Genomic DNA, 17,340 nt, shown 5'->3' on the forward strand with positions numbered 1-17,340 from the left:
AATTTTAAAAAATGTTGAAGGGAGATAACTCACTTTTTCCTAATCAATTTGTCAACTATGTACCTACGTTGTCGTGTGCCTTATTTTGAATAAGGTTCGTATTTCTTTTTATTTTTTGGCTGATTTTCACAAATTCCAGCACTTACAATTACAGTATCGATAAAATAGTCCAAAATAGGTAGAAAGGTATGTTAAGCTCGTTTCATTTCTGTATGTTTCTGTTTCAAACACTTACTTTGACTTGCACATATGTGATTCACTTGCCCGAAATATTGAAATACTTGCCCGGAACTTTGTGTCACTATATAGTGTTTACTCCCTCGACACTTGGGGAGAATTGATTAATTGCAAGCCAAATAAATCGAAAAGCCGTCATATTTTTTTTGCGGGAATAAGGGGTAAAACAAGAAGCAAAGAAATTACAAGTATTCATGTGAGGAGTTTTTATTTCACATCTTTAGTTTAACAAATGGACAACAATAACTATCGTCAATAGAATTTTATTTCTCTTTTTCTCTCATATTTTCGAAGTTTTCGATACAGATTTCTTACAGTTTTCCAAAGTAAGAAATTCCATAAATAAATCGCGATGTTCAATTGGATAACGAAAATAGATGTACAATTGGACGCATCCGATTGGTCGACATTAATATCATACGATCTATTTTTGGCAAAGGGAAAATCAGAAAACTATCCAATGATAATCTAGGTCAGCAAGGTCGGGAAGAACGGCGAACTATACAGAAGTAATTTTCGATGTTTTAGAGCTGCGATGGTCAGAAATAATGTAATTTGGGCACATATTTTTTTCACTTGCCCAGTCGGGCAACTTTGATGTCGTTTTTACTTGCCCAGACCGGCGATTTACTTGCCCCGGGCAATCGGGCAACCGTTAATGTCGAACCCTGTATACTTAACAACAATGGCTTTACTCCAAATCTCTTCTGATCTTGCAACCATCTTCTTTTTTATTCGGATAGAAAAGAGGTGGTGTAAACAGGGTCAGAGGAAATTCAGCGATTAATTGAAAGGTAGGTGGAGATGCTTACATAGACGACATATTAAAAATGCCAAGTTTGCAACACACTCGTAAGGTGATTACCGTCTGTGTACAACACACTCGTATGGTGATTACCGCCTGTGTAGGCTAAAAACCACTAATTCCACTTTCCATAGGCTTCTATGCTAATTTCACAATATTCAATGGCTTCTCTGGACTTTACCTTAACTTTAACCTGCAGAGGACTATATATCAGCATGATTCTACATATGTCAGCTCACAATCCTCAGAATGGCATGTGGGGTTAGCAGACTTGCAGTGCAGTACTGGTCACCGGAAGTGAAGTGTCTATAAATAGCATGGGAAATCCCAGTGTTTTCACAAGATAGGGGTATATTTAAAAATCATTATGGAGATTAGGCTTCACATCACAAGAAGCAAAATGCACCTATAAAATGTACAGAAATGTTTTTCCTTTCAGAAACTGTTTAAATTTTTTAAATAAGATGAGAACTTTTTTCACAGCACTATGAGGAACAGGGGTAATTTCTGCGTAGGACTATTTTTGCGTACGTTCCAAATGCTCATTGGTTGAATTGGTGGTCTGTAACCTAAAGAGTCACTTTCTGTCTTAGAAAAAATAAATAACTACACAGGTATCTTCCTACACACATACTGAATGCATTTGCAAAGTTTCAGTGAAATGTGACAAGCACTTTTTTAAATATTTGATTTTTAAATATAGGGTAACCAAGTTGTGCGAGCAAAAAAGTGACAATATTCTACCATACTTAAATGCATTAAATATTTGCAAAGAACTTTTTCTGACTTTTCAAATAAAAAATATCAATCACAACTTGTTTTTTAACAATATTAATGAAGAAATAGTTTTAAAAGTAATCATTTTCTGAGAAATTGGTCTATTTTTAAAAATTTATTTCTGACATGCCTCCCCCTTTTTCTTGATCACATGTCAAAAATCCTAAATCTTTAAATTTTCACAAAAGGTGATATATTTGGCTTTAAATTTGTAAATACAGTGTTTTCACATTAAAACATGACCAGTAAAGGGCACCTAAAGCAAAAAAAGTACTCAATAATGGATTTTCCATGTTGCCATAGGGGAATGCTGATATGGCCTTAACCGCAGTAATGAAAGTGAGTTTTTCCTCATTTCTAACATAATTTTTGCTCAAATCTACACAAAACTTGATTTCAAGTGCTTATTACCACCATATTTAGGTAAATATAGCCCTCAAAGTTTAATATTTGATATTTTTACTAAATTTTCTACACTTTTTACAAGATAGGACATAAAAATCAGCCAAAAAGACCAATTTTCCATAATTTGGACCTATAACTTAAAAAAATGCATATTTTGAAGGATTTTTGTAGTGTATTCCTCTCATGGCAAAGTTAACAAGATCTTCAAGTAGTTTAAAGCTATTTCAAGAAACTTTTCATTTTGCCATGGCTTAAGCTTAAGGCTAAAAACCACTAATTCCACTTTCCATAGGCTTCTATGCTAATTTCACAATATTCAATGGCTTCTCTGGACTTTACCTTAACTTTAACCTGCAGAGGACTATATATCAGCATGATTCTACATATGTCAGCTCACAATCCTCAGAATGGCATGTGGGGTTAGCAGACTTGCAGTGCAGTACTGGTCACCGGAAGTGAAGTGTCTATAAATAGCATGGGAAATCCCAGTGTTTTCACAAGATAGGGGTATATTTAAAAATCATTATGGAGATTAGGCTTCACATCACAAGAAGCAAAATGCACCTATAAAATGTACAGAAATGTTTTTCCTTTCAGAAACTGTTTAAATTTTTTAAATAAGATGAGAACTTTTTTCACAGCACTATGAGGAACAGGGGTAATTTCTGCGTAGGACTATTTTTGCGTACGTTCCAAATGCTCATTGGTTGAATTGGTGGTCTGTAACCTAAAGAGTCACTTTCTGTCTTAGAAAAAATAAATAACTACACAGGTATCTTCCTACACACATACTGAATGCATTTGCAAAGTTTCAGTGAAATGTGACAAGCACTTTTTTAAATATTTGATTTTTAAATATAGGGTAACCAAGTTGTGCGAGCAAAAAAGTGACAATATTCTACCATACTTAAATGCATTAAATATTTGCAAAGAACTTTTTCTGACTTTTCAAATAAAAAATATCAATCACAACTTGTTTTTTAACAATATTAATGAAGAAATAGTTTTAAAAGTAATCATTTTCTGAGAAATTGGTCTATTTTTAAAAATTTATTTCTGACATGCCTCCCCCTTTTTCTTGATCACATGTCAAAAATCCTAAATCTTTAAATTTTCACAAAAGGTGATATATTTGGCTTTAAATTTGTAAATACAGTGTTTTCACATTAAAACATGACCAGTAAAGGGCACCTAAAGCAAAAAAAGTACTCAATAATGGATTTTCCATGTTGCCATAGGGGAATGCTGATATGGCCTTAACCGCAGTAATGAAAGTGAGTTTTTCCTCATTTCTAACATAATTTTTGCTCAAATCTACACAAAACTTGATTTCAAGTGCTTATTACCACCATATTTAGGTAAATATAGCCCTCAAAGTTTAATATTTGATATTTTTACTAAATTTTCTACACTTTTTACAAGATAGGACATAAAAATCAGCCAAAAAGACCAATTTTCCATAATTTGGACCTATAACTTAAAAAAATGCATATTTTGAAGGATTTTTGTAGTGTATTCCTCTCATGGCAAAGTTAACAAGATCTTCAAGTAGTTTAAAGCTATTTCAAGAAACTTTTCATTTTGCCATGGCTTAAGCTTAAGGCTAAAAACCACTAATTCCACTTTCCATAGGCTTCTATGCTAATTTCACAATATTCAATGGCTTCTCTGGACTTTACCTTAACTTTAACCTGCAGAGGACTATATATCAGCATGATTCTACATATGTCAGCTCACAATCCTCAGAATGGCATGTGGGGTTAGCAGACTTGCAGTGCAGTACTGGTCACCGGAAGTGAAGTGTCTATAAATAGCATGGGAAATCCCAGTGTTTTCACAAGATAGGGGTATATTTAAAAATCATTATGGAGATTAGGCTTCACATCACAAGAAGCAAAATGCACCTATAAAATGTACAGAAATGTTTTTCCTTTCAGAAACTGTTTAAATTTTTTAAATAAGATGAGAACTTTTTTCACAGCACTATGAGGAACAGGGGTAATTTCTGCGTAGGACTATTTTTGCGTACGTTCCAAATGCTCATTGGTTGAATTGGTGGTCTGTAACCTAAAGAGTCACTTTCTGTCTTAGAAAAAATAAATAACTACACAGGTATCTTCCTACACACATACTGAATGCATTTGCAAAGTTTCAGTGAAATGTGACAAGCACTTTTTTAAATATTTGATTTTTAAATATAGGGTAACCAAGTTGTGCGAGCAAAAAAGTGACAATATTCTACCATACTTAAATGCATTAAATATTTGCAAAGAACTTTTTCTGACTTTTCAAATAAAAAATATCAATCACAACTTGTTTTTTAACAATATTAATGAAGAAATAGTTTTAAAAGTAATCATTTTCTGAGAAATTGGTCTATTTTTAAAAATTTATTTCTGACATGCCTCCCCCTTTTTCTTGATCACATGTCAAAAATCCTAAATCTTTAAATTTTCACAAAAGGTGATATATTTGGCTTTAAATTTGTAAATACAGTGTTTTCACATTAAAACATGACCAGTAAAGGGCACCTAAAGCAAAAAAAGTACTCAATAATGGATTTTCCATGTTGCCATAGGGGAATGCTGATATGGCCTTAACCGCAGTAATGAAAGTGAGTTTTTCCTCATTTCTAACATAATTTTTGCTCAAATCTACACAAAACTTGATTTCAAGTGCTTATTACCACCATATTTAGGTAAATATAGCCCTCAAAGTTTAATATTTGATATTTTTACTAAATTTTCTACACTTTTTACAAGATAGGACATAAAAATCAGCCAAAAAGACCAATTTTCCATAATTTGGACCTATAACTTAAAAAAATGCATATTTTGAAGGATTTTTGTAGTGTATTCCTCTCATGGCAAAGTTAACAAGATCTTCAAGTAGTTTAAAGCTATTTCAAGAAACTTTTCATTTTGCCATGGCTTAAGCTTAAGGCTAAAAACCACTAATTCCACTTTCCATAGGCTTCTATGCTAATTTCACAATATTCAATGGCTTCTCTGGACTTTACCTTAACTTTAACCTGCAGAGGACTATATATCAGCATGATTCTACATATGTCAGCTCACAATCCTCAGAATGGCATGTGGGGTTAGCAGACTTGCAGTGCAGTACTGGTCACCGGAAGTGAAGTGTCTATAAATAGCATGGGAAATCCCAGTGTTTTCACAAGATAGGGGTATATTTAAAAATCATTATGGAGATTAGGCTTCACATCACAAGAAGCAAAATGCACCTATAAAATGTACAGAAATGTTTTTCCTTTCGGAAACTGTTTAAATTTTTTAAATAAGATGAGAACTTTTTTCACAGCACTATGAGGAACAGGGGTAATTTCTGCGTAGGACTATTTTTGCGTACGTTCCAAATGCTCATTGGTTGAATTGGTGGTCTGTAACCTAAAGAGTCACTTTCTGTCTTAGAAAAAATAAATAACTACACAGGTATCTTCCTACACACATACTGAATGCATTTGCAAAGTTTCAGTGAAATGTGACAAGCACTTTTTTAAATATTTGATTTTTAAATATAGGGTAACCAAGTTGTGCGAGCAAAAAAGTGACAATATTCTACCATACTTAAATGCATTAAATATTTGCAAAGAACTTTTTCTGACTTTTCAAATAAAAAATATCAATCACAACTTGTTTTTTAACAATATTAATGAAGAAATAGTTTTAAAAGTAATCATTTTCTGAGAAATTGGTCTATTTTTAAAAATTTATTTCTGACATGCCTCCCCCTTTTTCTTGATCACATGTCAAAAATCCTAAATCTTTAAATTTTCACAAAAGGTGATATATTTGGCTTTAAATTTGTAAATACAGTGTTTTCACATTAAAACATGACCAGTAAAGGGCACCTAAAGCAAAAAAAGTACTCAATAATGGATTTTCCATGTTGCCATAGGGGAATGCTGATATGGCCTTAACCGCAGTAATGAAAGTGAGTTTTTCCTCATTTCTAACATAATTTTTGCTCAAATCTACACAAAACTTGATTTCAAGTGCTTATTACCACCATATTTAGGTAAATATAGCCCTCAAAGTTTAATATTTGATATTTTTACTAAATTTTCTACACTTTTTACAAGATAGGACATAAAAATCAGCCAAAAAGACCAATTTTCCATAATTTGGACCTATAACTTAAAAAAATGCATATTTTGAAGGATTTTTGTAGTGTATTCCTCTCATGGCAAAGTTAACAAGATCTTCAAGTAGTTTAAAGCTATTTCAAGAAACTTTTCATTTTGCCATGGCTTAAGCTTAAGGCTAAAAACCACTAATTCCACTTTCCATAGGCTTCTATGCTAATTTCACAATATTCAATGGCTTCTCTGGACTTTACCTTAACTTTAACCTGCAGAGGACTATATATCAGCATGATTCTACATATGTCAGCTCACAATCCTCAGAATGGCATGTGGGGTTAGCAGACTTGCAGTGCAGTACTGGTCACCGGAAGTGAAGTGTCTATAAATAGCATGGGAAATCCCAGTGTTTTCACAAGATAGGGGTATATTTAAAAATCATTATGGAGATTAGGCTTCACATCACAAGAAGCAAAATGCACCTATAAAATGTACAGAAATGTTTTTCCTTTCGGAAACTGTTTAAATTTTTTAAATAAGATGAGAACTTTTTTCACAGCACTATGAGGAACAGGGGTAATTTCTGCGTAGGACTATTTTTGCGTACGTTCCAAATGCTCATTGGTTGAATTGGTGGTCTGTAACCTAAAGAGTCACTTTCTGTCTTAGAAAAAATAAATAACTACACAGGTATCTTCCTACACACATACTGAATGCATTTGCAAAGTTTCAGTGAAATGTGACAAGCACTTTTTTAAATATTTGATTTTTAAATATAGGGTAACCAAGTTGTGCGAGCAAAAAAGTGACAATATTCTACCATACTTAAATGCATTAAATATTTGCAAAGAACTTTTTCTGACTTTTCAAATAAAAAATATCAATCACAACTTGTTTTTTAACAATATTAATGAAGAAATAGTTTTAAAAGTAATCATTTTCTGAGAAATTGGTCTATTTTTAAAAATTTATTTCTGACATGCCTCCCCCTTTTTCTTGATCACATGTCAAAAATCCTAAATCTTTAAATTTTCACAAAAGGTGATATATTTGGCTTTAAATTTGTAAATACAGTGTTTTCACATTAAAACATGACCAGTAAAGGGCACCTAAAGCAAAAAAAGTACTCAATAATGGATTTTCCATGTTGCCATAGGGGAATGCTGATATGGCCTTAACCGCAGTAATGAAAGTGAGTTTTTCCTCATTTCTAACATAATTTTTGCTCAAATCTACACAAAACTTGATTTCAAGTGCTTATTACCACCATATTTAGGTAAATATAGCCCTCAAAGTTTAATATTTGATATTTTTACTAAATTTTCTACACTTTTTACAAGATAGGACATAAAAATCAGCCAAAAAGACCAATTTTCCATAATTTGGACCTATAACTTAAAAAAATGCATATTTTGAAGGATTTTTGTAGTGTATTCCTCTCATGGCAAAGTTAACAAGATCTTCAAGTAGTTTAAAGCTATTTCAAGAAACTTTTCATTTTGCCATGGCTTAAGCTTAAGGCTAAAAACCACTAATTCCACTTTCCATAGGCTTCTATGCTAATTTCACAATATTCAATGGCTTCTCTGGACTTTACCTTAACTTTAACCTGCAGAGGACTATATATCAGCATGATTCTACATATGTCAGCTCACAATCCTCAGAATGGCATGTGGGGTTAGCAGACTTGCAGTGCAGTACTGGTCACCGGAAGTGAAGTGTCTATAAATAGCATGGGAAATCCCAGTGTTTTCACAAGATAGGGGTATATTTAAAAATCATTATGGAGATTAGGCTTCACATCACAAGAAGCAAAATGCACCTATAAAATGTACAGAAATGTTTTTCCTTTCAGAAACTGTTTAAATTTTTTAAATAAGATGAGAACTTTTTTCACAGCACTATGAGGAACAGGGGTAATTTCTGCGTAGGACTATTTTTGCGTACGTTCCAAATGCTCATTGGTTGAATTGGTGGTCTGTAACCTAAAGAGTCACTTTCTGTCTTAGAAAAAATAAATAACTACACAGGTATCTTCCTACACACATACTGAATGCATTTGCAAAGTTTCAGTGAAATGTGACAAGCACTTTTTTAAATATTTGATTTTTAAATATAGGGTAACCAAGTTGTGCGAGCAAAAAAGTGACAATATTCTACCATACTTAAATGCATTAAATATTTGCAAAGAACTTTTTCTGACTTTTCAAATAAAAAATATCAATCACAACTTGTTTTTTAACAATATTAATGAAGAAATAGTTTTAAAAGTAATCATTTTCTGAGAAATTGGTCTATTTTTAAAAATTTATTTCTGACATGCCTCCCCCTTTTTCTTGATCACATGTCAAAAATCCTAAATCTTTAAATTTTCACAAAAGGTGATATATTTGGCTTTAAATTTGTAAATACAGTGTTTTCACATTAAAACATGACCAGTAAAGGGCACCTAAAGCAAAAAAAGTACTCAATAATGGATTTTCCATGTTGCCATAGGGGAATGCTGATATGGCCTTAACCGCAGTAATGAAAGTGAGTTTTTCCTCATTTCTAACATAATTTTTGCTCAAATCTACACAAAACTTGATTTCAAGTGCTTATTACCACCATATTTAGGTAAATATAGCCCTCAAAGTTTAATATTTGATATTTTTACTAAATTTTCTACACTTTTTACAAGATAGGACATAAAAATCAGCCAAAAAGACCAATTTTCCATAATTTGGACCTATAACTTAAAAAAATGCATATTTTGAAGGATTTTTGTAGTGTATTCCTCTCATGGCAAAGTTAACAAGATCTTCAAGTAGTTTAAAGCTATTTCAAGAAACTTTTCATTTTGCCATGGCTTAAGCTTAAGGCTAAAAACCACTAATTCCACTTTCCATAGGCTTCTATGCTAATTTCACAATATTCAATGGCTTCTCTGGACTTTACCTTAACTTTAACCTGCAGAGGACTATATATCAGCATGATTCTACATATGTCAGCTCACAATCCTCAGAATGGCATGTGGGGTTAGCAGACTTGCAGTGCAGTACTGGTCACCGGAAGTGAAGTGTCTATAAATAGCATGGGAAATCCCAGTGTTTTCACAAGATAGGGGTATATTTAAAAATCATTATGGAGATTAGGCTTCACATCACAAGAAGCAAAATGCACCTATAAAATGTACAGAAATGTTTTTCCTTTCAGAAACTGTTTAAATTTTTTAAATAAGATGAGAACTTTTTTCACAGCACTATGAGGAACAGGGGTAATTTCTGCGTAGGACTATTTTTGCGTACGTTCCAAATGCTCATTGGTTGAATTGGTGGTCTGTAACCTAAAGAGTCACTTTCTGTCTTAGAAAAAATAAATAACTACACAGGTATCTTCCTACACACATACTGAATGCATTTGCAAAGTTTCAGTGAAATGTGACAAGCACTTTTTTAAATATTTGATTTTTAAATATAGGGTAACCAAGTTGTGCGAGCAAAAAAGTGACAATATTCTACCATACTTAAATGCATTAAATATTTGCAAAGAACTTTTTCTGACTTTTCAAATAAAAAATATCAATCACAACTTGTTTTTTAACAATATTAATGAAGAAATAGTTTTAAAAGTAATCATTTTCTGAGAAATTGGTCTATTTTTAAAAATTTATTTCTGACATGCCTCCCCCTTTTTCTTGATCACATGTCAAAAATCCTAAATCTTTAAATTTTCACAAAAGGTGATATATTTGGCTTTAAATTTGTAAATACAGTGTTTTCACATTAAAACATGACCAGTAAAGGGCACCTAAAGCAAAAAAAGTACTCAATAATGGATTTTCCATGTTGCCATAGGGGAATGCTGATATGGCCTTAACCGCAGTAATGAAAGTGAGTTTTTCCTCATTTCTAACATAATTTTTGCTCAAATCTACACAAAACTTGATTTCAAGTGCTTATTACCACCATATTTAGGTAAATATAGCCCTCAAAGTTTAATATTTGATATTTTTACTAAATTTTCTACACTTTTTACAAGATAGGACATAAAAATCAGCCAAAAAGACCAATTTTCCATAATTTGGACCTATAACTTAAAAAAATGCATATTTTGAAGGATTTTTGTAGTGTATTCCTCTCATGGCAAAGTTAACAAGATCTTCAAGTAGTTTAAAGCTATTTCAAGAAACTTTTCATTTTGCCATGGCTTAAGCTTAAGGCTAAAAACCACTAATTCCACTTTCCATAGGCTTCTATGCTAATTTCACAATATTCAATGGCTTCTCTGGACTTTACCTTAACTTTAACCTGCAGAGGACTATATATCAGCATGATTCTACATATGTCAGCTCACAATCCTCAGAATGGCATGTGGGGTTAGCAGACTTGCAGTGCAGTACTGGTCACCGGAAGTGAAGTGTCTATAAATAGCATGGGAAATCCCAGTGTTTTCACAAGATAGGGGTATATTTAAAAATCATTATGGAGATTAGGCTTCACATCACAAGAAGCAAAATGCACCTATAAAATGTACAGAAATGTTTTTCCTTTCAGAAACTGTTTAAATTTTTTAAATAAGATGAGAACTTTTTTCACAGCACTATGAGGAACAGGGGTAATTTCTGCGTAGGACTATTTTTGCGTACGTTCCAAATGCTCATTGGTTGAATTGGTGGTCTGTAACCTGTACAACACACTCGTATGGTGATTACCGCCTGTGTACAACACAGGAACGAAATGATAACCAGTGGAATGTTGAAATTGATGAAAATAAAATTGAATTGCATGAAGGAAATTATGCAGTGACGGACAAATCCATACCGGATCGATAACCTTGCACCAGTGTTTTAAGATAGACTTCTGAAACTTACTTGAATAACAAATGTTATCGTAAGAACTAGATGTTTTGTCTTCGAATTGCCAGTTTGTTGATCATATGTCATTTTAACTTTTGTTGGTTTCATGTTTTGGGTTAATCTGAACTTTGAAGACAATATGTCCATTTTCACTTGTAGTTCTCGGTTCCTTATTCACATTAATTGTTCACATGAAACAAGTGAAAATCACGTTAATTTCATGATTTCGCGTGAAAAAATATTTGCCTGTGTACATTCTGTACAGTCCCTGCTGGGCTACTGAGTTACGCAGTTGTATGTGCGGTAAATCGCTGACTGATGAGTGATTCTGAACTCCCCAGGCTTCTTGACGCACACTGTTGAGTCCTCTAGGTGGTTCCGTACTCCAGTATAGATCTTACTAACGCTATATATATGCTGTTTTTCGGCATTCCCTCAGACTATAAATGGAAATAACGTCGTCGGAATCCTAGCGTTGAATTGGCTTTGTTACATACACTAGTTATTTGTTCTTTCCATTTAAGATCTTATATTAGCAAGTCAAGGTAAGTGTTTGAAATAACTTGTTCTAGTGCGTGGTTGTTCAGGTTATATAAACGGTGGCTTTACTATTTGAGGCTTGGTATGTAACGCTTCTTGACGTCGAAACACATAACCCAGTCTGCGGCCCATTTTTTTCAGCGATTCAATGTCTTCCTGTAGTTTGCTGTGGTCGTTTTGGTTTTTGATTTCAAACAGTTATCAGCGAATAGCCGCAGGGATGAGTTGACTGTATCGGGCAGATCATTTATGTAACACAAGAAGAGTTATGTCCCAACACTGAGCCCGTATTATTTATTTACACCTGGTCCCCAGGTGAGGTAAATTTATACATGGTGTAATTATTTATGAATCTATTTGCATTTACATGCGGTGTGTAAAAACATTCATGTGTGAAATTGTGCATGTAGAATCATTCGAATTTCAATTTTTATTGAAGTCTCATAAGACAACTGGGTTGTACTGTCGGTGGGTCACGAATATCTATGTCTTTAATTCTACTTAAAATTCCCTCTTTCCAGCCCTAATTAAAATTATTGAATAGCATTTTAACAAAAAAACTGTGGAAAATAAAAGCACACCTTTAGAGCTTCCTTTACAATTTTATTACAATTTTACTACTTTAGCAGGTTTCAGTTCATACTTTTTGCACAAATCTACATCAACTAGTATGTCAATTGTAAAACAATAGAAAGGTTTTTCACTTGAAAGTTTTCTCCTGATATTGTACACGTTAATACCTTTTGTTTGATGTATAATAAATTAATATTCACAACAATTTCCCTGTCAAATGTAAATGTCAGTTTTTCATCATTGTTTTTAATATTGAGATAATGGCCTTTTATTTGATATGCAAAAACCCTACTTTCATATTACTTATAACCCCATTTGCAGATTCTTTTTCATTAAAACGGAATACATATTTACGATGTACTCATAACGACCTTTCATTAGATATGCGACAACATAACTATCCATATAAAACATTTTAGTGTCTGCACTCATGGACTAACCCAACCCACTTAGGGGGGGGGGGGCATGGATATTTCGGATGAACGCTTTAAGAAATTTCAAACTTTCTTTGAAAAAACTTGATATTTGCACTAAATAACCCTACCCTTCGAACATTTATGAAATACGGAGTTTGAAACTTTGATTTTTGAAACGCAATCTTTAGACATTCAAAATGACATATCACATGACCCCTTTCGAGCAAGTTGAAAAAATGATGCAATATCAATTCTAGGTACTGATGGAATATAAACACCATTGTATATTATAAAAAAAAATCAAATTGTTGTCGATTCGTTGTTTTTTTTTTTTAAATTTTGATCTTTGTATTTTTTTTTGTCAAACAAATACACTTGAGCGGATCTTTCATTTTGTGTAAAAACTATTTGTGTATCTGTTGTAGATTTTAAAATAGGTATCCTCGCTTTAAAATGCTCGAAATTTCAATGGAACTAAAGCTGCATGTATGCACTTATTTCTTATCATTTTCTAAACATCAAGGCCTGATGTTTGCAGTGAGAAAGCTTTTAGGCACTCTATGACCTTTGACCTTGGGTGCAAATAAAAGGTTACATGAACCAAAGATCATTGGTGAAGGTCCCATTTCTCTACAACTTCCAACTCCCGAAATATAATTTTTCGATTTTTAGGTATGACATTTCAAGGGATATATCTCCCGTAAGGTTTAATAAGAAATGGGTCATTTGTTTGTGTAAACGTTTTCTGGTTGATGCTATCTCTATTTTTTAAGATAATGAGCGACTGGAAGAAATTTATTTAAAGGGACATAACTCTTTTTTTTGGTTTTTTTATAATGTTCTTGTTTTGTTTTGTGGAAAGAACTCGTAAAGAAGATGATGAACCTTTTAGCAGTCATGTAGTACATTGTGACCAGGTGAGGTCAGATTATCTTAAAAATGAAAAAGAAGTTACTATGGTAAAAAAAAATCTTAAGTAAAAGGGAGATAACTTCTATAAAAATTGTTAATGAGGTCTATGGATGGTACAAAAAGAAAAAGAAAATAAACGTAAGAAAAACAATAAGGTATTTCTCATGTAGGGAAAAATCTTTATATCGCAGCCAATTAAAATGATATATTAAGACTTGTGTGCCATGAATTTCACTGCATTCAAACTGAAACACCAAGTCTTTATTGTAGTATTTCACGGAAAATTGATTGACCCTCCTTCTTGCATTCTCTACGTACTTATGCGTCTAAAACCTATCAACATAAGGATGTTATTTCACACTTTTGTCTGATCAGATGAATTTTTTTAACAGTAATCGATATACTTTTCCAGCAGAGCTGTGTACAAACGCAAATTGTTAAGCAAATTAGTTCATCGGTTATTGTAATTACAACTTTGCATATGTATCTAGGTCATCTGTAATGAGTCTACCTGTTTACATGATTATTAATATGAATAAAATAAAACCAATTTTTCTTTAATAATAAATTAATTGTGTATTTCTATACTATATTATTGAACTCTTACGGTGGGATCCCCATAATAAAGTTTTTCCGTGTGTCTGTCCCAATATTGTGTCCGTTCTGTAATTTTACTACCATTTAGAACTCATGATGATTATTCGCCACAAGTAGATGTTGTATCAAACGGAAGAAAAATAAACATTAGTCAAAATCTGAATTAAAGTTATCCCCCTGGTCCAAGTAACCATTATTCGTGTCCGCTTTACAAATTTAGTATAAGATTATTCACCGCTATATTAAATTTAAGGATCTGTTTATATTATCTTTTAAATCTTTTTCAGTTTATCATTCTATACGTATCGTTCATTTGTGATGACATTAATTTTGTCTCCCCAGACTTTGACTACTCTAAGAAATTCGTGGTGAGTGCCAATGTTCTTACTCCGAACTCTGGATATGTAATAGAGGCATTAATGGTAGGTGAAAATGGATTGCAGGCAACGTCATTGTGGATAATAACAACAAATATTCTGCCCAGAGGTGGAGGGTGTGAAATAGAAGATGCATCATGGGGTTAGTATGTAACATGATTTGCTAAAAGTGATCTAGAATCTTGTAATTATAATTTTATTCCCTTTTCGATAAATCTTTATAATTTATTTAGATGTAAGGTCATGTTTTAATAGGCCTTTTCACTTTGTGTGCTAATATTATGAGCACACTCAGTGCTTCCGCGAGGCAGAGGCCACGCTTTCCCATAAAACTCTAATAGTTTTCGACAAAAAATTTTTAACTGCTTCAGGTTTGCCTAGAAAATTATCATGAAAGGGTCTGACAATATTTTTTTTTGCATTGAGAAGAAGCTTTCTTGAAAAGGAGGCATTCGAAATCAGTAATGAATCATATTTAAATTGCTTTCTAATTTTTAGGAGACAAGAAAGTGAAAACTAGTGGATGGTTAGATGAAGGCTTTCGGACGACTTTAGACGAATCTATAGATTGGAAAGAACAGTTGAACTACAGAATAGTACAAGTTGATGGCACTGGCAAGGAAACATTACTTTATTTTGGCAGTTAGTTAATTATTCTTTATATGTTTTACATTAACTGTTTTTGGTCTTTTAAAATGGGGTACTGTTTTAATATTTAAAATCCCTTTGTTGAAATACAAATCAATACAGACCATTTAATTTTAAATATATTTGCTATATCAAAATTGATTGCAATTTTATTAATTAGGTAAAATGTTCCACACACAATAAGGGTAAAAACTATCTTTAGAAAAGATAGTCGGCGCGTTTTCTCGCTTGTTGAATTACCAAATTCGATTTAAAATTTATTTTGTGAACTGTGTGATATATTTTGTATTTCAGTGAATAATTGAAATGGTTCAACCAGTAAACTGTTTACAATTTTTCAATAGATAATACGAAAATGATCGAAAATATTCCGAAACTCGTGAATTTTATGTTTGCCATCACTTTTGTCAAATGAAATACCAGGTCGTTAGCTCCAATGATTACGTTGTCATATGTAACCATCTTGGATGTCACATGATTTCAAAGCGAACCAAATACCGATACTTTTTGTGTTACTTCTTTATTCAAAAATCTCACCTATCTCTGACCTGAAGAAAAAAACGGGATTTTCCACATATGGTCTTTTATTTTGCAAAACTACGATTCTGGTTCAGTCTGAAATGGAATTTAGTATTATTAAAAGCTTGTGTATTTTTTTTAAACTCATAAATTTATTAATAATTCCTGCAGTACATGGAAATCCCCTTACAACCCAGGGTAGCTGAATAAGGGGTTCCCTGTTTTAACACCTCTCATATCCAGGGAATATACGCAGAACAATCTAAATGTACACAATAATTGACCGTTATCTGAGGCAAGATCGTAAAAGTATCAATAATTGACCGTTATTTGAGGCACACGGACTTTAAATTTCATGCATCACTGAATTTGAAAGGGTAGGTTAGAGCTCGAGGCTGATACTTTTGAAAGTATGTAGATATTGCTTTTGAACACAACGAATTTCTCTATTCTTCAATCTATTTACGAGTATATCATTTTCTGCGGTTTTTAATTGTCTCTTTATAATAACATATAACAAGAATAGGTATGGTAAATAAGTCATGGAAACAACCTAAGAAAGCAAGATGTTCACTGGAAGCACAGTTGCAAGACCGCAATTATTTTCCTAATTTCATGACACGTGTTTTCCAACAGCCTTGTACGGTAAATAAGGGATTTCTGTTTGTTTTGCTGTTCGTTTTCTCTTCCAGTGTTTTTTTTTTTACTTTCATTTCGAATGATTAATGACCTTAAACTACAGGAACTATTTAAATGCGCAAGATTTGGGTACCGATAAAGAAACTAAACTCCTGGAAATTCAGTTACTTTGAATCAGGACCGGCTAAATATAGCTATAGGTAAAGTCTGCTCTGCATATTTAGTTTCATGCAACTTGAACAACATGATATATTATAATAACTATATGTTCTTTGCTAATAAATATTGAGGTATTGAATTTTTTTTTATCGAGTTTATTCTTGGAAACCCATCACGCTACCGCGTACAAAAGCTACACATATTTTGGGTGTTAAATGCCACGCTCGCAAAAGCAGGAATCTCCATCATTATTTGAAATAAATTTCACGAAAACCAGTATAAATTTTTACGTGCACCGAAGAATTAAAACTACGACCTACTGTATATAATAACACCAAATAATAATACTCCTCAAGCTTTCTTCTTTTTTTTTGCAGCGGAAGAAGAAAACTACGTTAAAGTCAAGCCCGGAAGATCAGAAGATTTATATAATGTTACTCTCAAGGCTCAGATTTACGATATATTCCAAGATTATGTTGAGTGCAGTAGAGTAGTTGGGCAGGTAAGATTCTTGGTACTTCTCGTTATCGAGTATCTGACGATTTATATCTTTTATGGGTAATTTGTGACATTTTCCTTTGATGTACACAGATCGATAATGCTTTTTAAAGCGTTCTGGCCCTGAAACAAACAAACAAACAAAAAATAACAGGTCAGTTGAATGACGTTGGATCATCCATTTTGATTTTTGTATTAAAAAAAAATGAAAATAAAATGTTACCTTTACATTACCGATGAATAAAATGTTAGGCAATTAATTTCGTCATCAGTTATTCCCTGCTTGCGGAGCTCGGGAT

General features: G+C 32.7%; 1 protein-coding gene across 1 annotated transcript in view; it reads left to right on the forward strand.

Moving 5' to 3' along the window:
• Positions 1-17,340, forward strand: part of LOC148618475 (uncharacterized) — a 65,792-nt gene that overhangs the window by 24,121 nt on the left and 24,331 nt on the right. The window contains exons 7-9 of the mRNA XM_088577452.1: positions 14,544-14,720; positions 15,077-15,220; positions 16,921-17,045. Of these exons, the coding sequence (XP_088433578.1) occupies positions 14,544-14,720; positions 15,077-15,220; positions 16,921-17,045 (446 nt within the window). The remainder of the gene's footprint in view (positions 1-14,543; positions 14,721-15,076; positions 15,221-16,920; positions 17,046-17,340) is intronic.

This window comes from Perna viridis, chromosome 4, assembly GCF_037379345.1.
Source record: "Perna viridis isolate PV_CMFRI_1.1 ecotype Kerala chromosome 4, ASM3737934v1, whole genome shotgun sequence".
Lineage (NCBI taxonomy): Eukaryota > Metazoa > Mollusca > Bivalvia > Mytilida > Mytilidae > Perna > Perna viridis.